This window comes from Tenrec ecaudatus, chromosome 12, assembly GCF_050624435.1.
Source record: "Tenrec ecaudatus isolate mTenEca1 chromosome 12, mTenEca1.hap1, whole genome shotgun sequence".
Taxonomy (NCBI): domain Eukaryota; kingdom Metazoa; phylum Chordata; class Mammalia; order Afrosoricida; family Tenrecidae; genus Tenrec; species Tenrec ecaudatus.
The window spans coordinates 129,588,170-129,609,498 of record NC_134541.1 but is presented as its reverse complement, the minus strand read 5'-3'; the positions used below and the strand labels follow the sequence as shown (position 1 = coordinate 129,609,498).

The following is a 21,329-nucleotide window of genomic DNA, read 5'->3' as shown; positions in this document are numbered from 1 at the left end:
CGGCCTTGAACCAGTCTGGACTCACCTGCCTCTGTAACAGTGGAAGCCATTTCTCTCTCGATAGATATTAGATATGTGTCACGGATATGTTCTCGAAAAATACCAGAGTAGGATTTTACAAAGAGAAACCAGGTTTCCTCATTTATCACGAAAACAAAATTTATGTCTTGTGTTTCTAAACCAAATGTTTTATTACAAAACATAAGGCACACTCACTTAGATGCTGCTTAGAACTTTTAAAAGCAGACCAAAGAAACATAAATGGATGGTTCTGGTATAAGGTACTTCATCAGAAAACTCCAAATAAGCCTACCAATGTAACACAGATGGGTTATTTTTATTCCATACATACCTTGAGGACCTGAGAGCTGTAGAGCAGCGCGGGTGGTGCTTTGGGTAAGTGCCAGGCAGCTAACCTCAAGGTCAGCGTTCAAACCCACCAGCTGTTCGTGGGAGAGCGTCGAGACAACCTGACTCAGAAACATCACATAGGGTTGACTGTGTGTCGTGGCAGTGTTTTTGTTTTTACATCAAGACCTGTAAGTGCGGGATACATCTGCATAGAGGATTTTGAGAAAGGAGGCAGGTTGGTTTTTTTATTTCAAGTCTATCAAGAAGCTTAGGGGGAAAAAAGAAGCTTAGATAGGGGCGGAACCGCAGAGTGCAGGAAGATGAACGATGTGTGACCACATCAAAGCACCAGGAACTTCCCTTTTGAAGTGGGAATAGTTGGCAGATGCAACGTTCTCATTGGCTTTTAACTTTGGTAGAAAGACCCATATCATAAATACAGCGAATTATTTAACTGATAAAGTAGTTTAGAAGTAATATCAGAAATATGTAATCTGTTCCTCACACTCAAAAGCAGCATCCTCCCCTCATTAATTTTGTTTGTTTTTTAAAAACATGGAGTCATTCATTTCTTGCTTAAGGGAGGAGTACATTTATTGAGAACTCATCAGCCAAGGCTTGGAAAAGTTTTGTTATGAGTAGGGTCTGCGAAATGGGTATAGCCAAGGATAGCTTTGCTGGTAACTCAAGACCAGTCCCTGGAGAAGGCCTTGGTAAAGTGGAGGGGAAGCGAAAAAGAAGGCGGCCCTCAACGAGATGGACAGACACAGTGGCTGCAACAAGGGGCTCAGGCAGAGGAACCATTGTGAGGAAGACATATCCTGCAGTATTTCCTCCCGCTGTGCACAGGGCCACTACGAACGGTAGCTGACTTGATGGCACCTCACCGGAGACTTGCAAACTCAAAAAACCCAAAAGCATGGCCATTGGATCGATTCCACCCCATCGTGTTTCTGAGTGATCTTACAGAGGGTTTCTGAGGCCATAAATCTTTATGGGAACAGACAGCCTCAGCTTGCTTTCTCTTTTCTTTTTTTCAACTTTCATTTTCTAACCAACCAATCAAATAAACAAAACAAAATCCCCTCGCAAGTGGACTAATAAGCAACACCATGATAGATGAGAAAAGAATGAAGTCAAGCCTTTTATTTTACTTGGATCAACTTATTAATGCCTGTGGAAGAAGCCATCAAGGAATCTGCTACGAGAGAGCACCAGAGTGTTACAAAGCAAAGAAGTCACTTTGAGGATGGAACTGTGCCGTGGTCTTTTCCAGCCCCTCAGGTCCATATGACAGTCAGACAGTGAATAGGGAAGACCAAAGAACGGATGCATTTGAATGATGGTCCTGGGAAGATTACTGCATAGACCACGGACTGCTAGTTCAAGTTTTAGGATTCTCAGGGGTTTGGCAGTTGAAACATAGTAATCCCTCATAATGAGATCCAATATGTTAATTACTACCTTAATAAGGCCTTCTATGAGCAACCAATCAATTGAAAGGGCATTTTCTCAGGGGGGTGGCCAGCTTCCAATCGATGTGGATGCTGTGGAAATTCTTGTGTACTTTCTGTTGGATCTGGACCCTGCATTTGGCTCACCATTTGGTATTCAGAGCGCCGGAAGGGGAGTGGTTATGTGCAGGGCTCCAATCAGCTTGGTTGGCAGTTGGAAACCAGCAGCAGCTCTGAGGGAGAAAGACAGCTTTCTACTCCTGTAAATCATCTCAGAAACCCACAGGGGTTGCTATGAGTCAGCACTGACTCAATGGCAGTGAGCTTTTAGTTTTTTTTTCTTTGAACTTGAGCCAGTGCCCTGCCTTGTTGCCCACTGATCCTGAGAGTTGTCAGCATCTACTTTACTGGCCAACCTTGGATTCATTCACTACTGCATCCAGAGCCAGTTGTCCGACCTGTCATTCTGGGGTTCATTGATCCCTGTGGCTAGATGAATCAGAAGCCTCAAGCTTGACATCTGACCTATGGAGTTAGCCCGGACCTGCCTCTACACCTGAGTGAGACACTCCCTTATATAAACGTCTCTCCTCTCCCTGAGAGGTTGAAAATGGAGGTCGGGGTTGTGCACTGGCCAGAGGAAGTCTGGGGCAGCACAGAGGCCCCTCCTGTTGGTCCCGGGTCTTTTGGCACCAAGATGAGAGATTGGAGACAGAGATGCGAAACAAAGCTAGAATTTAGCCAGGAATGTGAAGTTGAGAAAGATTTTATTGAGGCAGGGAAAGAACTCCTGGGAGGGAAGGGAGAGTAGAGAAGGATGCATCTTGAGCCCCCGGGCGGGTTCCGAGACCCAACAAGTTAGGTCAGGGAAATCGCGTCTGGCAGTGAGGCAGTGGGACATACATGGGGCTTGAACCAAGGATGTATGTGCTGATAAGGGGAAGGAGGGCCTTCTGGTGCTGCAGTTGCAGGGTCTGAGTCTGGATGTGGTCTGTGATTAAATCATCCCGGAACACTGAGGGGAGGGGCTGTACAGACCTGGCCCGGAGAGATAAGCTCCTTGGAATGCTGGAGGCAGGGACTGCACAGTCCAGCTCTGGCCTTGAGAGGCAGGGGAAGGGGTCGCACAGTCCAGCAGGCTATCTTTCGGGAGAGCTGGGGGAGGCTGCTGCATGGTCCGGACCCGGCCCAAACACTCTCCATATAGATATAAGCTTTAGACACATGAATAGCAGAAGAACAGAGATCTTGGAAGAAGTACAGCCAACATGTTCTTCAGAAGCAAGGGTGGTGAGACTTCATCTTACACGCTTTGGATGTGTTATCTGGAGGGACCAGTCCCTAAAGGTGGTCCAGGGTGAAAAAGAGGAAGGTCCTTAAGGAAATGGATTGACACCGTGGCTACAATGGGTTCCCACAGCCGTGACTTTGAGGAGGGCATAAGAAACCATGGTGTCTGATTCTGGTGTGTGCAGGGTCAGTATTTGTTGGAACTGACTGGGTTGCACCCAACAACTTAGCGGCGGCAGCTCTCCTCCAGGGGTACTGAGTGCCTTCCAATCTGAGAGACTCATCTTTGAGCACTTTGTCAACATTCTGCTATCACCAGGTCATCAGTTCTAAACAGCCAGCTGCCCCATGGAAGAAAGGTGAGGCTTCTTTTTCTGTAAAGAGTTCTGGTGTTGGAACCCCCCAGGGGCAGCCCTACTCTGTCCTACAGGGTCTCCTGTGTCTGAATTGACTGGATGGCAATGAGTTTTCAATGTCATTATTCTTCCAACTCAGCAACTCTATAGGACAGAGTAGAACTGCCTCAGAGGGATCTCCAGTCCCCAGACATTTCATCCGAGTCCCTAGAACACATGGAAGTTACTTTAGTTGGATTAAGAAGATGTGATTGAATATTTTGAGATGTGGGGCTTACCCTTAATTATCTGGGTGGGTCCTAAATGTCTTATAAAGACAAGTGTCTTTATAAGAGTGGCAGAGGGATGTGGGCAGTTACACAATCTCCTGTGAACTTGAGTGAAGGGATGGAGTCTAGCATGTCAATCAGGTCATAGCCAATGAGTCCTCTTATGTGAGCATGGCCTTCTCCTGAGGATTCTGGGAACTCCTGTCTTCCTGCCGGGAGTCGGGACATAAACTATCTGCCTTCCCTTTCCTGCTGCTGAGACCACTCAGAGAACGGGAAGAGACACGTGGAGACCCACGCCAGCATTGAGATGTTTCTACTGCCACTGGATCCACAAGACCTTCTTCCCACTGGCCTGTGATCTTCCTGCATTCAGCATCATTGCATGTGCTGTGTGAGTCTAAAGAGGAATTTATGGACTAGTATTGGACATATGGGCTAATATCAGATTATGGACTTGATCTGGACTGGGATGTTTTCTCAATATACAATTACTCTTTATATAAAGTCATTTCTTATACACATGGGTGTCTATGAATTTGTTGTTTCTGTCAACCTGGACTAACACAGGTTTGAGACAGACACACAGATTGTGTGAGCAATTTGAAGATGTGGCCATGAAGATTGGAGTGATGTGGCCATAATCCAAGGAATGCCAGCAGACAGTAGGAGTTGCAAGAGGCAAGGAATGGATGTTCCACAGATCATCCAGAGGGAGCAAGGCCCTGGTGACACTTTCATATTGACACAATGATGCTGATTTTGGATTTATGGCCCCCAGAATTGAAAGAAGAAATCTTTCATTTTGAACCGCTGAATTGGAGGTAAACTGTTGCAGCCACCTCAGGAATCTAGTACATCGCTATCAAGTCAGTTGAAGAGAGCCTGATTCTTCTGTCTTCTTCTCTAGGAGCCCTGGTGGCAGAGTGGGCTATGCACTGCGCTAACCACAAGGTCAGCAGTTCAACTCTGCCAGCTGCTCCTTGGGATACAGATAAGGCTTTCAAGATTTTCATTTCAGAAACCCAACGGGACAGTTCTACTCTGCCCTACAGGGTTGCTATGAGTCGGATTCAACTCGATGGCAGTGGGTTTATCTATCCATGGCCTCCCCACAGTAGTCTCTTCCCTAGGCCCTCCATGTCCACTCTTGTCATCTATCCAATCCAGCAGCTGTCCTAAAGAAGAGCTCAACATTCATCCTTCAGGGGTAGCTTCCTGCTCAGAAGATAAAGTTGGAATTCCGTGGCCTCACACGAGAGCCCATTCGTGATCTGGCTCTGGGGCCTCTACCATTCCTTTGCACACTTACTCACACATGCTCACACCCATGGGTACAAGTGCACAGTCTTCACTCTCTGGTGCTGCTGTAGCAGAAATATCACAAGAGGATGGCTTTAACAGACAGCGATTTCTTCTCCAGGATTTGGAGGCGAAGAGTCGGAATTCACAGCGTGGGCTCTAGGGGAAGGCTTTCTTTGGTAGCTTGGCAGCAAGTCTTTGTCCTGGGCCATCTTCCGGGCTTGGCGTCTGTCTCTCCTCCCCTAACTCTGCTTCCTAGTTTGCTACATTAATCTCTTTTCTATCTTGGGAGATGGACCCAAGATATACCCTACTTTTATCCTGCCTTGTTAACATAACGAAGACAACCCACTCCCAAATGGGATTTTTAAGCAAAGGCAGAGGTTAAAATTTACAACATGTCATTTTGGGGGACATATTCAGTTCTTAGCTGAGACACCTTCATTTGGCATGGCTAAGCAACCTTTTGTCCTTCACTATCTAGGGGGATGGGAGTGGGATGTAGCCTAGGTATTGAAAATAATCTATAATTTTGGGGGGTATATCCAAAATAAAGTTTTTAAGATTTTGACTCTGAGACATGGGATTTATACACGGGAGGGGGACCACCAAGGCAAGGTGTGTTGTCTGTTTGCTTCACGCTGCTCATTCTTGGCATCTGAGTCGTGTCTGGCACAGACAGGGTCGGTGCACAGCAAGTTGGAATGGGTTGAGTGAATGAGGGAATGGAAAAAAGAGCATTCAAACCAACAGGTGTGGATTCAACTATTGTTGTATCATTGGCTCGGATGAGCGGCCATTCCACGATTTTTATAGTTTGGCGTCTGTGAAGGGGGAAGAAACGCAAACAAGCCTATAAGCATCCAGCTCTCTGCAAGCGGCGGTAGTGTGGGCATCTGAACTCAATGTTGTGAGCGTCTGGACTGAACGAAAGACGGCAGGCATCAAGGAAGTGATCCGCTGGCTGACTGGGACCATCTCGGAGGAGGAGGAGGGGGGGGAGGGGAGGAGGAGGAGGAGAAGGTCTTTTCTGGGCACAGGGGAAAGAAGCCACAACTAGCTGGGAAGGAGCCCACTTCCTGTGGGGTGCAGGAGAGCCCCAGAAACGGGCCCGTCAGGTGATGATGGACATCTCCTCCCGGTCCCTGCTCTCGGACACAGAGTTGACGATGTTTTTCAAGTACTTTATGAACTCCAGCCGGATCTCCTCAGGGTCATCCTCGAGATTGGAGTGCACCAGCTTCAGCTTGTTCATGGGTGAGGCTGGAGAGAGAGAAGCGGCACAGTGGGCACGAGCTTGTGAGGAGGGGCTGTGTCTAGCTCCCGGCGACCAGAGACGCAGAGAAGCCAGGTTGTGGGATTTTTGAAATGCCACAACCAAAGGCTGCGGTGCCTGCCCCGAGCCAGGTTGCACCACCCTGCGAGAGGATGGAGCTGCTACCAACTTTGTCCAGGTCCTCCGGGGCCGGGCCCTTGAACCAGAAAGGAAGGGAGGCTCTCTGGCTCTCAATTTGTTTCTGGGCCGTTTCCAATCCCCCGGGATCACTTTATCATCTCTCTAATGTAAGGACCACGTGTGAATTGGGATGTTGTTCCCGAGAAGAGGTCAGTCAGGAACATGCGACCCCACCTACCAATTCAAGGCCAAGACCAGGTCTGTCCTGTCTTCGTGTCTCCCTGCCTGTGAAGTGTCTACCTGCTGGCCCGGATGTCTCAGTGGGTCTCGCACCCTGGCAACACATAGCACACAGCAGGGGCTCAGTAACTGGGGGAGTTGATGGTTTCAAAGATGTATGTGCCCGGCCACTCACTGACCGGTCAACTCGGTAGTGACCTAAGTGGGTCAAGGCAGGCCTGTGCTCCACAAGATTTTCATGGGCTTGTCAGGGCTTTTTTCTGAGGTGCCTCTGAGTGGACTTGAACTACCAACTTTTTAGTTAGGAGTCCAGTGCTGGCCCATTTGTACCACCTAGGGTCTCCCAAAGACACACACCTATCCAACGGTCATAACCGAGGCCAAACTAACCCAGCTCACTGCCAGTGAGTCGAAGCTGACTCGTAGCGACCCTATAGGACAGGGTAGAACTGACCCTGTGGGTTTCCGAGACTGTCACTCTTTACAGAGTAGAAAGTCTGGTCTTTCTCCTGAGCAACTGCTGGTGGTTTCAAACTGCTAACCTTGCACAGTTAGTGGCCCAGTGCAGAACCCAGGACTCCAGCAAAGCCAAGGTCCAAAAGGGGAAATTCTGGGCTCCTTACGTAAAGACAGGTGTCCTCTCTCCCCGCCGGAGCCTGGCTTGTGGTGGGCAATTAGGAGGCACTGGGCATCCTGTAAGAGCTGCTGCTGGACAAAGCACGAGTACCACATCTCGATTTCCTTCAGGTGGCTCGGCGTGTCGGCGTTGAAGATGATCACCACGCCGTGGGAGTCCTTCATCAGCGCCGGCCAGCAAGACTCGAACCTTCAGGTCAGAGACAGGAGCGGGAGGGAGGGGTGGGGGGAAAACACTTGAGACCATTTGGTTTCCAAGTGTGGACAGCTCATTAATCAAAGCGGGAGGACGACCTCTAATTGCTCCATGACTCAGGGGCTAAAGCCCGTAGAACAATTCACATCCCACTGATGACATGCCGGGCATGGGTTGGGAAGTGGAAACCGGGGGTGACGGACGCACACCCTCTCCAGCGCAGACCTACTTTGGGTCACCGCCACAGTCCCACAGCTCAAATTCGCATGCGCCCTTGTTGTTGCTGGAGACATGGGGGTTCTCAAACTCCAGGATCCTGAGAAAGAAGAAGCCACCGCAATGCCTCCACTTAGAAAACACCATTTGGGGTGGGGGAGGGGACAAGGGGAGGGCGGCCACAGCCCCCCTGAAGGAGGGTAATGCGTGGGGGCTCATGAGGGAGGCATGTCTGGCAGGGCTCACCTCACTCCTTGGGTGGGGTTGTACTCAGTGACGTCAGAAGATTCGGTGAGATAGTTGGCCAGGACCGTTTTCCCGCTCTGAAAACCAGAGGGAACCAAAGATCGTGGGTGGACAGCGGGGACAACACGAGAAAGGATTCCCCTTTCCTGGGGAGCTGGCTTGGAAGCAGCTCTGGAGTGTAGACCACGGCTGTCCCGAGGTGGCTCTGCTATGACTGGGTGGACCTTGCTGCCATGCTCCGGTGTGGATGTGGTGGGTGGGGGAACAGCCTGGTGTGGGAACCAGTGAGGTTGGTGCGCACAGGATCCCAAGCTTGTCTCTGCTACAGATGACTGGACCCACCTCGGTTTCCCTGGCTGGTTCTCCATCAACTTATCAGAGAGCAATAGGAAACAAACAAACAAACCCCTCCCCCAAATCACCAGCTGCTGTGGGTCTCTTTGTACTTGCTCCTCTCCGCAGCTTCAAGAACCCACAGTTTGTCATCAAAATGAAGTCCCAGAGGCCCAGAGAGAGAGGGATAATGGTGGGTCAGAGGCTACACTAGGTCTCAGTGTAGCTTCAGACTTCTGTTGGTTGACTTGACCACACACACCTGATGGCTGTTTGGCCTCTTTAGGTTTTGCAAGACATGTACTTTATTAGACAAAAAGACACCAACAAGGCAATAACAAGAAACCTTCCTGCTCACCTCCACCCAAACCATCCCTCCATCATCTGGTTCCCCTCCCAAGAGGCTCCAACTAAGATTTTAAGAGAACAGTTACAGCATGACGAGTCCTGGTGATGCAGGGGCTAAGTGTTGCACCGTGATCCGCAAGGTCAGCAGTTCGAAACCACCAGTCTCTCTGAGGGAGAAAGACTGAGCTTTCTACTCTCACAAACAGTTCCAGTCTTAGAAGCCCACCAAGGCAGTTCTACCAAGTCCTAGAGGGTCACTATGAGTCGGAAACGACTTGTTTTCCTCATTTACTGTGTGAATCCGGGTTGACTAGAGAAACAAACCCACAGACACTCATATCTGTGTAAGAGAGAACTTCATATCAAAGAGCAATTGTACATTGAGAAAACATTCCAGCCCAGTCCAGATCAAGTCCATACGTCTGATATTGCCCCATATGTCAAACTAGTCCATAAATTCCTCTTCAGATGCATGCAGCCAGGCAATGATGCTGAATGCAGGAAGATAAGAGGCCAGTGGGTGGTGGAAGCATCTCAGTGCTGGCATGGGTCTCTATGTGGCTCCAGGGCTCTGGCTGTATCACTGTATTTCCATGTGGCTTGTCAGCAGAACATCGAAGCAGAGAGAGTATCTGGCCTCCAGTGAGCTATTTATCTCCTTCCTGCCTCCAAAACGAAGTCCTCCAGTTGCAACCAGATCAACAGGCAAGACTCCATCCTTAGGCAACTTGACAGGAGAGGAAGTAAGTGCCACACTCAGGACGTGATCCGGAGGTGGACAGCCAAGCCTGTGCGCTAGCTGCTCCAGGAGCAAGGGCTCCCTTTCCTCCAGTGGAGAACCTCTGTTAACTTTCTATTGAGTTCCTTCTTTGCTTTCCCGATTTAAAAATGGTTCATTCTGTACTCCAGTGACTCATTCCTCCTTCGTACTAGATCCTTCCGATGCTTTCCCAGGATTTAAACATCACCATTTTGGGGGGTTCGTGCTTAAGACCTTCCCAACCTCAAGGTTAAAACCCTGTCTTTCCCCCTAGCCACCTGCTGTGTTGTTCACAGTTGCCGACTCATGGCTACCTGGGTACCACGCGTCAGATGAAACCCTGCAGGCTCTGTGCTGTCCCCATCACCAACTGCAGCCGTTGAGCAAACGTGGCCAGTCTAGCTCACTGGAGGCTTCCCAGGCCTCTGTTGGCCCCCTACTTCACCAAGCAGCAGGCCCTCCTCCAGCGATGGGCCCCCCCGGGTGATAGGTCCAAAGCATGCGAGCCAGAAGAGGTTCCCTAGTGGTCTGCAAGGTTTCCATTGGCTCAATGTGATCTTCCTGCATTTGACATCATTGCATGCGTTGTGTGAGTCTGAAGAGGACTTTATAGATTGGTATCCGACATATGGACTAATATCAGACTTAGGGACTTGATCTGGACTGGGCTGTTTTCTCAATATTCAATTGCTCTTGTATATAAAACTCTTTCTTATACACATATGATTGTCTCTGGATTTCTCTAGTTAACTCAGATGAACACACCCTATATACAACAAAACCCCATGTCTAGTCAGTGATCTACTCACAGAAATCCTGTGTAGTTTCCCACGCTGCAGGCTTTTATTGGAGTTGTCAGCTTCCTCTCCTATGAGCGGCATGTGGGCGTGAACCCCTGACCTTTCAGGTAGCAGCAGCCCAAGGCCTGGCCGGCTGTGTCACCAGGGCTGTTTGTGATACATGTGTAGTCAACCATGTATGGAAACACACGTGTGGATACACATGTACACTTCATCCCTGTTACCACCACCAGCGTGGGGGAAAGATGCGGCGGTCTGATCCTGTCAAGTGTGATGGTCTCTGGAGACACGTGTTTCCGAGTAGAAAAGAAGAAATGGGTTGGAAGAAACTATGGAAATACTGATGCAGTATGCTCCCTGCAGTGACTGCAGGAATTCCTACAGATTCACCGGTCTGGTCTTAGGTGAGGAGATATCGTTCACGCTTGTGTGTTGCGTGATTAAGTGACACAAAAATACTTTTGTACTCTTAAAAACAACAGAGTCATGGTCTCGGAAACTGGGGTTGGCCGCAGTCTTGGAAGCCCACAGGGGCAGTTCTACTCTGGCCTCCCTGGTTGCTGAGAGGGAGAACTGACTGGCTGGCAGTGAGTTTGTTTGTGTGTTGGATCGCCACCACGCAGTCCTTGCTTCATTCCCGTATTCTTGAGGGGCGCTTCAAAAAGTTCGTGGGAAAATTCTATTACCTCCCAATTCCACTGTCCCCACGAACTTTGTGAAGCTTGCTGTCCATCTCCGGGGGCAAACTGGGTCGCAGCGGGCAGTCAGGTCACCCAGGCTCCGCCTCTGATGAGTGCCCCTAACTGGCCTTGGGCCCTGCGGCCCTAGTCACACGGGGTTCGCCCCAGCCTTCTCCTTGGGGCCCCGGCTGGGATCCGGCCTGGAAACGCCAGGTTCACCGGTGGGTGGGCCTGGGACCCACGCGGACGGGCGCAGGTGGGTTGGGTCCCCTGTCTCTCCCCGCCCCCGCGGTGTCACCCAGGCCGCATCAAGAACCTGGGCGCCACCGGCAAGACCGCCCTGCTCCCCAGTTCCGGGCGCCACCCCCATCGCCACCGCGGCCCCGGGCCCCGGGCCTCACCTCGCAGGGTCCCACAAAGAGGATCTTGGCCTTCAGCATCGCCGTCCGTGGCCTGCGGGCCTAGGGAACGCAGGGAGCGCCGCCGGGCTGCCGCAGAGGAGCCGAAGCCGCGCCGCTGATTGGCGCTTCCGTTTCCATGGCGACCGGGCGCGGACCGCAGGGGCCGACGGGACGGCCGCGCCGAGCCCGCGCCTCGCAGAGAGCTGGCGCGGGCTCGGGGCTGAAGGCGCGTCCCCGCAGGGCAGCGGGCGCGGAGCGGGCAAGAAGAGGGGCACACAGCCCGACCCTGTGGGACAGGGCAGAACTGTCACTGTGAGTGTCCGAGACCAACTCTTTGCAGGGGGAGAAAGCCGGTCTTTCAAGTGCAGCTGTTGCTGGTTTCGAACCGCCGACACCTGTGGTTAGCAGCCCATCGTGTCACCCCCTACCCACCAGGGCCCTAGGTATCTGGTAATATAGAAGGGGTTCTTAGGCAAAGTAGAGGGGCTGCGGAAAGAGGGGAAGACCCTCGACCAGGTGGATGGACACAGTGGCTGCAGCAATGGGCTCGAACCTCAGGTGGTGCTGGAGCCGGCAGTGTTTCCTTCTGTTGTGCATAGGGTCCCATCGGGTCGGAACTCACTCCATGGTGCCTAACACAGACGTCATTTGCCGAGGGATCCTGGTGGCACGGTGCGTTTTGAGTCAGGCTTCTAGCCGCAGGGAACCCACAGCTGCTCTGCTCTGAGGGCGAAGGGTGTGGCAGTCTGCTCCTTAAAGATTTGACTGCAAAAGAAAAGTGGGGGTGGGGTGTGTAGGGGGGGAGATATGACTACGGGGATCATGGGTTTTCACCGCATTTGAGGAGTCCTGGCCACACAATAGTTAAGGCACAGAGGCTTGGCCCCTGTGCAGGATACATGGCAGGTTGACAGCGTTGGGAACCCTATGGGGCAGTTCTACTTTGGACATGTTGCCCAGTCCCTGGAAAAGGACATGACGTTTGGTAAAGTGGAGGGCCGGTGTCAACAAAGTCCTTTGAGGAGCTGGATTGACATCCTGGCTTCCATCCTGGGCTCAGAGAGAACAAGGGTTGGTCATTGCATAGGTCCGCTACAAGGCGGGACTTATCCAATGTCTATTAACAATAATTTGTGAAACAGTATCACCCAAGGCCTAGCGATCTCTATTCCGAGAATCTACCCACAAGAATCGAAAGCAGGAGCACAAACCACAACTTGCACATCAATGTTGATCGCAGCATTAGTTACCGTAGCCAACAAGTGGAAACAACCCAAATGTCCACCAGCACCCGAATGGATTAAAAATATGGTATATTTAGACAAGGGGATATTACTCAGCCAGAAAGATAAATGAAATACTGATAGATACGTCAACATGGACGAACCTGAAAACATCGGGGTGAGTGAAATAAGCCAGAGACAAGAGGACAAACTCTGTAGACCCCACAATTCTGACCCGCAGGACTCATAGATCTGAGGCTATACATCTTGATGGGAGCAGAAAGCCTCAGCTTTCTGGATCTGCCTGCTGGCCTTGTTAGTAGCCCAATCCACAACCCACGACACCATCAGGCTCCTGAGAAGGAATATCTGGAACAGGTAAACCCTAGTGGCTGTGCCCATGGACTCGAGCATAGGAATGAGTGTGAGGATGGTGCAGGACCTGGAAGGGCTTCATTCTGTCATACATAGAGTCGCTGGGGGTAGGACTCACATGACAACCGCAACAAAGTTTGTTAGTGAGAAGGAGAGGGAAATTCTTCCTCCCCGGGTGCCGAGTTTCTGTTCATGGTGGTGCAGTCATCTGGAAATGGTTCATGGGATGGCTGTATAACCAGACGAAATACTGTGTAGAAGGCTGGCCCGGCAAATGTTTTATATGTATATAGAAATAATTTTATATGTATATAGAAATAATATAATTTTATATTTCTACATACCTATACATTTATAAAAAACATTTTATGTATTACATATAAACATGTTATACATATATAACATGTAAAATTCTAAGGTGTATATATAAAACAAAACACCAATTATATATATAATATATAACAATTGTTATATACATATAGCAATTACAGGAGCAGCTTATGATTTTTGATAAGGTGGTGAATCCTAGGAGTATGGATGCAAATTCTATGAGAAATGCAAGGGTGAAAACAAACACCAAGATAAGCCCATGATGTCATCGTTCACTTGAGTAGGAGTCTTGGAGTCTGTGTTATGAAGATATGCTGAGTGAACTCTAAGAAGAAATCCTCACTTTCGGAATGTCATTAATTAATGGGCTGATTAAAATAGCTTGTAAATTCCTACTGTGTATCAGGCGTTCTTCAAAATACTGAGGGGGGTGTGCCTGTACTGCTTTGATTCCAATGGAATAGATAGATATAAATGGATAAGTGAATACATACCATACTCTCAAGTATTAAAAATACAAAAACAAACCAAGTTCACTGCCACTGAGTTGATTCCAACTCATCGTGACAATAGAGGGTAGAGTAGAATGGTCCCTGGGGCTTTGTGAGACTGTCCACCTTTATAGGAGTAGAGACCTTCATTGTTCTCCCACAGAGCAGCTGGTGGTTTCCAACTGCTGACCTGGTGGTTAGCAGCCCAACTTTAGGTAGTGGTTGGTGGGTTAAGTCCACCCTGAGGCATGTCAGAAGAAAGGCCAGGTGATCTACTTTTGAAAAAATGAGCCGTGGAATACAGTTTGTTCGGTCATATGTGGGGATGGTGCTATGAATAAGACAGAAATCAATCTGGCGTGTCCAAGGAACGGCCCCAAGGACTTGTGATGTGGACGCAGAAAGACTAGAGGGAGAATAGCAGGTGCAGCTGGAAGAGGATGTGTGCCTTTGGGGACTTGTCCTAAGGGCGATGGGAAGCCCGTGCCAGGCTGCATTTGGGTGCGAGTGATAGAGATCCCACTCCAGTGATCTAAGGAGGGCAGGTGTTCATCTTCTCTCAGGGCAGGAGGAGCCCAGAGATGGGCATTCGTGAATGGTACAAACTACTCAAGGAGCAAGGTCTCTATTTCCTTCCTGTGCTGACACCCTGGGTGAGACCCCGGCTTCAACTCTGAATAGTTGCTTTCAAGATAGTAACAAAAGAGAAGAGAAAAGAGACGGGCTACCATAACATCCCCTTTATCAGGAAGATAGGAGTTTCCTTAAAACCCCTACCTAAAGATTTCCAACAATAGCTCATTGGTTAGAACTGGGGTGCATGGACTCCTTAACTGCAAGGGAGTCTGGAAAATACAGACTTAAATTGTCAAGAAGAGAGGAGGGGGGTTGACATTGGCTGGGAAGGCAACCCAAAAGGATTCTGACAGATTTATGTAAAAATGCACTTATGGGAGGGGTGGAGTCCAACTTGCCAATCAGGTCACGGCCTGATGGTGCCTCCTTGTGGGTGTGACCTCCTCCTAAGGAGGGGCCTGGGAACCTACCTCCCTCTCTCTTGCAATCTCCTGTGGATGCCATCTGGAGACCCGCGTGAGCGCCGAATATGCGCCCACTGCCATTGGATCCACAAGACTGCACCCACTGCTCAATGATGTTCCTGATTTGTGCGTCATTGCATGTGGCTTCATGAGTCTGAAGAGGGAACTTATGGACTAGTATTGAACTTAGGAACTTGAGTTGAATTGGGTTGGGCTGTTTTATTGATGCATAATTACTTCTTGATGTAAAACTCTGTATTACACATACATGATTGTCACTGGATTTCTTTCTCTAGTCAACCCGGCCTAACACACCATTGAACAGAGTAGAACTGCCTTAGAGGGTTTCCAAGACTTCAGTCTTCCCCCGAGTAGACTGCCTCATCCTGTGAGCTTGAACCACTAGCCTTCTGGTGAGCAGTCTAGCACTTAGACATGTTGCCACCAAGACTACACGCTAACAACAAAAGTCACTAGAGGGTTGTGAGCAGAGGACTGACATACTTTGATAGATTTATCTTTTTTTCTAAATGGTTTTTTTTTATAACAGCAGTTTTAGGTTTATGGGAAAACGATGCTGAAAATATAAGGTTCTTATCTACCCCTCCTTCTTGCTCATTGTTTCTTCTATTAACATCTTGTGTTCCTGTGATCTAGTTATATGTCATGTCATTTGTTATAATTGACAAATCCATCTTGGTACCTTATTATGAACTCATTCCTTCCGAATTTGACAAGTGCTTTATGACATGTGTCCACCGTTACCATGTCATTCGGGGTCATGTCACTAAACATGGTCTGCCACACTCAACTTGACACCCTCATGCCAAAGGCAATCCCTGATATTTTGACTGACTCTCTAGCTCTACCATTTCCAGAATGTCACGGAGTTGGGGTCAGATACTCGGTCTTTTTTTCAGACGGGCCTTTTCCACGAGTTGTTGTTAAGTGCCACTGCGTCGAGCCTGACTCACAGTGACTCTAGGTACCAACAGAATGAAACAATGCCCGGTCCTGGGCCACCATCCCCCTGATGTTATGTTCGAGTCCATTACTGCCGTCACTCTGTCCATCCATCTCCTTGAGGCTCTTTCTCTTTTTGTCGACCCTCTACATTAGCAAGCATGGCGTCCTTTTCCAGGGACTGGTCTCTCCTGACAACATGTCCAAAGTGAGGCAATGTGAATGTAAGGTTCTGCCATGTCTTTTCATGTTTTGATAACTATTTAAAAAATAGTTGAATCTTCCATTGTATGGTTGTACCACAGTGTGTTGATTCATTCACTCATTTACTGAAAGAAAGCTATCTCAGATGCTTCCAGGTTTACAGCTGCTATTAATTGTCATAGGATCCCGGGTGGTGCAGTGATTACATGATGAGCTGCCATCCACATGGCCGGCAGTTCCAAGCCACCAGCAGCTCTGTGGAAGCCAGACTGGGCTTTCTACTTCTGTGAACAGTTACAGCGCTGTACACCCACAGTGGGTCACTATGAGTCAGCATTGGCTGGATGGCAGTGAATTTGGCTTTGGTTTGATCTATATTCGTGGACAGCAGCATTTGATGTGGATGACACATCTTTTTCAGATATCACTGTGGTTGCTGGGTGGAGTAAAGGAGGCAAGCTTGGACAGACAGAAACCAACTAGAGCATTCGAGTAGGTAAAGGGAGGGAGGATGGCAACTTGGACTAAGGTAACAGCTGGAGGTTGGATTGGGTGCCAAGTACATTGTCTTCAAAGGGTGACTGAGAAGCAGAGGTGAGGCTGAAGTTGTCAAGGATTTCGTCTTACTTGCATCTACAGTGAATGCTCACGGAAACAGCGTCAAGAAATCAAATCGACACATTGCATTAGGCAAATCTGCACAGACCCGTTGAAAGTGTGGAAGAGCAAGGATGCTGCTTTGAGAACTAACATGGGACTGACCCGAGCCATGCGTTTTTAATCACTTCACATGCATGTGAATATCGGACAAGGAGCAGGGAAGAGTACAGTAGAATGGACGCATTTGAAGCCTGGTGTTGGGGAAGAACACTGAAAGGATTGTGGACTTCCAGAAGAACAAACGGATCTGTCTTGGAAGAAGTACAGCCAGAATGCTCTGTAGAAGCAAAGAGGGTGAGACTTCATCACAGAGACTTCATCCTTGGTAAAGTCGGGGGTCAGTGACAGAGAGGAAGATCCTCAGGGAGATGGATGGACACCGTGGCTGCCACCATGGGCTCAGAGGCACAGTGGTGAGGACGGCACAGGGTCCCTGAGTTGGACTCCATGGTGAGTTTGAACTTGGTGGCACCTCCTGATGGCGACAGTGACTGAAAGTACAGCAGCGGTCTCCTGGGGTCAGGGGTGAGGGAGTTGAACAGAGAAACATGAGGGCAGTGTGGGGGTGATAGAGGTGTGCTGCATCATGGACGTGATGGCAGTCAGCAGAGTATACACATTTCTGTGCCGCCCTCGGAGCGCTTGCTTTTTGGCATCATTAAATGTCCCCAGGTGTCCCCAGTATTATTTTATTAAGGTGCTTATTTTACTAATGTTGCTTCATCGCAGTCAAATATTATGAGGTCTCAAAAAGCCCATGAAAAAATTCCCGTTATCGTGTAACTTCTCTTTCCCAAGTCCTCTCACACACATTCTTTTGTTTGTATTAAAGACATTAAAAATTCCAGAAGTTAAAGCAACTTCAAAAAAAGTGATGGCTTTTCACACCTGGAAACATTTGGAGGATTTTTTTTTCTTTAGCACGGAACACAGACCGCGGTCTCTGGTTTGGGCTTTAGGAGACGTGATGGCAGACAGGTAGGTAGGTGCCCAGTTCTAGAGGCGGATCTACCTAGTCCTTGCCTCTGGGGAACTCTTAGTCTAGTTGGGGCAACCAGTATGTCAACTGTCTATGTTTGTGGGATTCCTTCCAACGACTGATGCTGTTACTAAAAGGCAAGTGAGGAGCGTGTACCCGAAATTGATGTGAGGAACAATCAGGAACCATGAGGCTTTATAACAACTCCCGAATTCTCTTCTTTGTGTAAAGGTATGCCCCTTTCTCTGAGCACAGAGATAACTCTGCTTCTCTCAGTCTGCCTCAGCTCTATCAGATCCAGAGCCCACCTTATTGACCACCTGTGTTGACGTCAGTGAACTTGGAGACACCCAGGATTCTGAAGAGTCTCATTCATTTTTGGGTGCATTAGGCCTAGCTCAATATCCAGGAGACATTAGGTGACCCAGACCTTCATTCCTGAGGGGTCTGGGTCATTATAAGTCCTGTCAGGATTGGGTTGCTGCAACTTACCATTTACTTTAATCGCAGGGCATGGTAACACTAAGTCGGCCTGTGGGATCTCCTGGATTCCAGACATATTCTTCTTTACCTCCATTATGTAGTACCAGTCCAATTTCTCCTTGGTAATCAGGATCAATCACACCACTTCCATCATGGAGGGGACAGCGTTTTGTTCTTACTGGAGTAGACACCTACTCTGGATATGGATTTGCCTTCCCCGCACGTGATGCTTCTGCCAAAACTACTATTCGTGGACTTACAGAATGCCTCAGCCACCGGCATGGCATCCCACATAGCATTGCTTCAGATCAAGGAACTCACTTTACAGCAAATACAGAGCGGCAATGGGCCCATTCCCATGGAATCCACTGGTCGTATCATGTTCCTCATCATCCTGAAGCTGCCGGCTTGATAGAACGATGGAATGGGCTTCTAAAGACACAATTACAGGGTCAACTAGGTGGCAACAACTTGCAGGGCTGGGGCAATGTTCTCCAGGAAGCTGTATATGCTCTAAACCAGCGGCTAATATATGGTGCTGTGTCTCCAATAGCCAGAATTCAATGGGTCCAGGAACCAAGGGGTGGAAGCTGGAGTGGCACCACTCACTATTACTCCTAGTGATCCCCTTGCAGCATTTTTGCTTCCTGTCCCAGCAACCCTGTGTTCCTCAGGCTTGGAGGTCCTGGTCCCGAAGAAAGGAACTCTCCCACCTGGAAACACAGCACGGATTCCACTGAACTGGCAGCTGAGAATGCCCCCTGGGCACTTTGGACTTCTCATGCCTTTGGATCAACAGGTCAGGAAGAGTGTCACTGTACTAAGTGGTGTGATTGATCCTGATTACCAAGGAGAAATTGGACTGGTACTACATAATGGAGGTAAAGAAGAATATGTCTGGAATCCAGGAGATCCCATAGGCCAGCTCTTAGTGTTACCATGCCCTGTGATTGAAGTAAATGGTAAGTTACAGCAACCCAATCCTGATAGGACTTATAATGACCCAGACCCCTCAGGAATGAAGGTCTGGGTCACCCCGCCAGGCCAAAAACCACAGCCAGCTGAGGTGCTTGCTGAGGGCAAAGGTAATATGGAATGGGTAGCAGTAGAAGGTAGTTCTACCTATCAATTACGACCATGTGATCAATTGCAAAAGCAAGGCTTGTAATTGTCAATGTATTTTCTTTGTATGTGATTATTGTGTATATTTCCTTTGTTCAAGTATGTTATGTCAGATATAATTTGACTCAGTATGTTTTCATTTACATGTATGATAGATGATTGATGATAAGTATAAGTGTGATTTCATTAATATCTGGAATTATATAAGTATGTATGGGTAAAGAATTGTGTACAGGTGCCAGGTTGGCAAGGGGTGGATTGCAATAGTTTATTGTGCCAGTCTGGCCGATAAACACAAGTAGGATTAACTGAAGGGCAGAGGGATAAATGGCTCAGTGAGCCTCGCCTTGCTTGTTCTGTGCCTCAATTTAAAGGGGTACACTACCTGTGGGATGCCTAGCCTGTAGACTGTGTCGTTGTAAGTTGAGGTCCCTTTAAGCCCACACGATTGGAACGTTCGTCTCTGGAGCTGGGGACCGACAGTTGATGACAGTTGGTGACCTGCCTTGCTGTTTGCTGCCTGGGTATATATAGCCCAGCTCTCTCTACAGAAAGGGACTGGCAACTGGCGGCTCTCAAGCCTTAAAGGACTGCTAGTGTCTCACTGCTTTATAATTTAACTGTTAATTTCTTGTATTATCTATCTGTATATAATTTAACGGTTCATTTCTTGTATTATATATCTATCTTTATAAATATATTTATTTATAATTACTAGCAATCTGGTCTTATCTCTCTAGAGAACCCTGTCCAACACAGTAGGTGCTCAGTAGCTATCAATTCCTTCTCCCTCTCATCCCTCATACACGACACACACACTCATTCACTCTAAAAAGTTAACAAATGTTTCCTTAAACTTGCCACGGAGTCTGGGTGGGAGAGGGGGAAAAAAGGTGAAATGTTCTACATTCCATAAGTATAAGTACAATATAATTTTGGGATTATTATTATGGTACATTATTGAAATAGTTTGCTTTATGACTTTCCTTTTAATTAAAAGCGGTTGACTTCAGACTGCCTTTGGTTCTGAAGGAGCAATAAGACATTGGCATCGGGGCGGCCCACAGTACGTAAAAGTGGATTTTCTCCTGACTCGGTGACTCGATGCAATAAAAACCACCCAGTTGGGAAAGCTTACAAGAGACGCTTGCCATCGTTCAGGTCTTTTCTATAACGTGTTGAAAAGATTGAATACAGCTGGTGGTCCCCTCGCCTTTCCTCGGGGTTGACCTCTCTCGCTGAGGAATCACTTGTGGTTCCTGTTATCCAAGGGAGGGAACCCCCCCCCCCCACCATACCCCGCTCCCACAGCGTCAAGAGCTGAATCTGTTCCATTTCCCTCCCCAGACAGAAGTGTGTAGAAAAGTGCTGATAACCTGGGGATATTTTATCATCTCCAACACCGCAATTCTTTATTTATGTGTTTACTGCCATGCTCTAGTCATGGACGGGGCCCAGAAATGTTGGCTTAGGGCAAAAGCAATCAAGTAAAAATCATTTCTCATCAACCCCTACTACAAAGCCCGAGGTATAGTCTCAATATGAAAAGAAAAAAATGTTTCCCCGGCAGATGAAAGAATAAACAGTTGTCATAAGCCACGAAACAGAGACCGGGTTCAATTAGGACTAGGGAGTCCCTACTTGCCATTGCCTTGCGGGAAAAATGTTGGGAGGGCAAAGTTGGGTAGGAAACGGATATTGACTTTGGAGTGGAGCAGAATTTGGAATTACCTAAGCGTTCTTAAGAAAATTCCCGAAGCTTTTTCTTTTATAAAAATTACTTAACCTTTTGGGCTCCGTGAAACTCAGAGCCCAGGATGGTTCCAGTGAATTCTCTTGGTCTTCATGCTCTTGTGTAGTCTCCTCACCCCTTCTCCCCCCCCCGCCCCCATTGAATAGCGTTGACCTGTGTCACCAGTAGAATGTTGAAGGACTTCGGAGACTAGGCCACAAAAGACATCTCAAGTTCTATCATCCGCTCTCTTAGATCATGTCCCAAGTTTTTGAGACACGAAAGTCTCACCCTCTTTCCTTCTAAGGAGTATTTTGGCAACACTTCTTCCCAGACAGGTGTTCGCTGGAACTGCAGGATTGTGCATGCAGCCAGACTTACCTATATTGCCTTTAACTTTTATACTCCTTTCAGCGCCCTCCTCTGGCCCCATCATTCTTTACCAATCTCTCT

The 21,329-nt window shown here is 48.4% G+C and overlaps 1 protein-coding gene across 2 annotated transcripts; it reads right to left on the bottom strand.

Moving 5' to 3' along the window:
- Positions 1–1,496: 1,496 nt before the first annotated feature.
- On the bottom strand, positions 1,497–11,411 carry IFT22 (intraflagellar transport 22). Of its 2 annotated transcripts, XM_075564913.1 has the most exons (5): positions 11,275–11,411; positions 7,953–8,029; positions 7,720–7,806; positions 7,282–7,484; positions 1,960–6,285 (listed from the first exon to the last, which is right to left on the bottom strand). In XM_075564913.1, the coding sequence occupies exons 1-5, from the start codon at positions 11,311–11,313 to the stop codon at positions 6,137–6,139; spliced, it is 555 nt and encodes a 184-aa protein (XP_075421028.1). In that variant the 5' UTR covers positions 11,314–11,411; the 3' UTR covers positions 1,960–6,136. The 2 variants fall into 2 exon arrangements, with proteins under 2 accessions (XP_075421029.1, XP_075421028.1); XM_075564914.1 differs by lacking the exons at positions 7,720–7,806; positions 7,953–8,029 and having other exon boundaries at positions 1,497–6,285; positions 11,275–11,394.
- Positions 11,412–21,329: the final 9,918 nt, after the last annotated feature.

Bases quoted from the DNA above. Each gene is read 5' to 3' on its own strand.
- IFT22 (XM_075564913.1), bottom strand. From the start codon at position 11,313: ATGCTGAAGGCCAAGATCCTCTTTGTGGGACCCTGCGAG. The intron at 7,485-7,719 runs GTAGGTCTGCGC...TCTGACCTGAAG, and splicing joins GACTGTGGCGGTGACCCAAA to GTTCGAGTCTTGCTGGCCGG. The intron at 6,286-7,281 runs GTAAGGAGCCCA...CTCTCTCTCCAG, and splicing joins GAGAGGACACCTGTCTTTAC to CCTCACCCATGAACAAGCTG.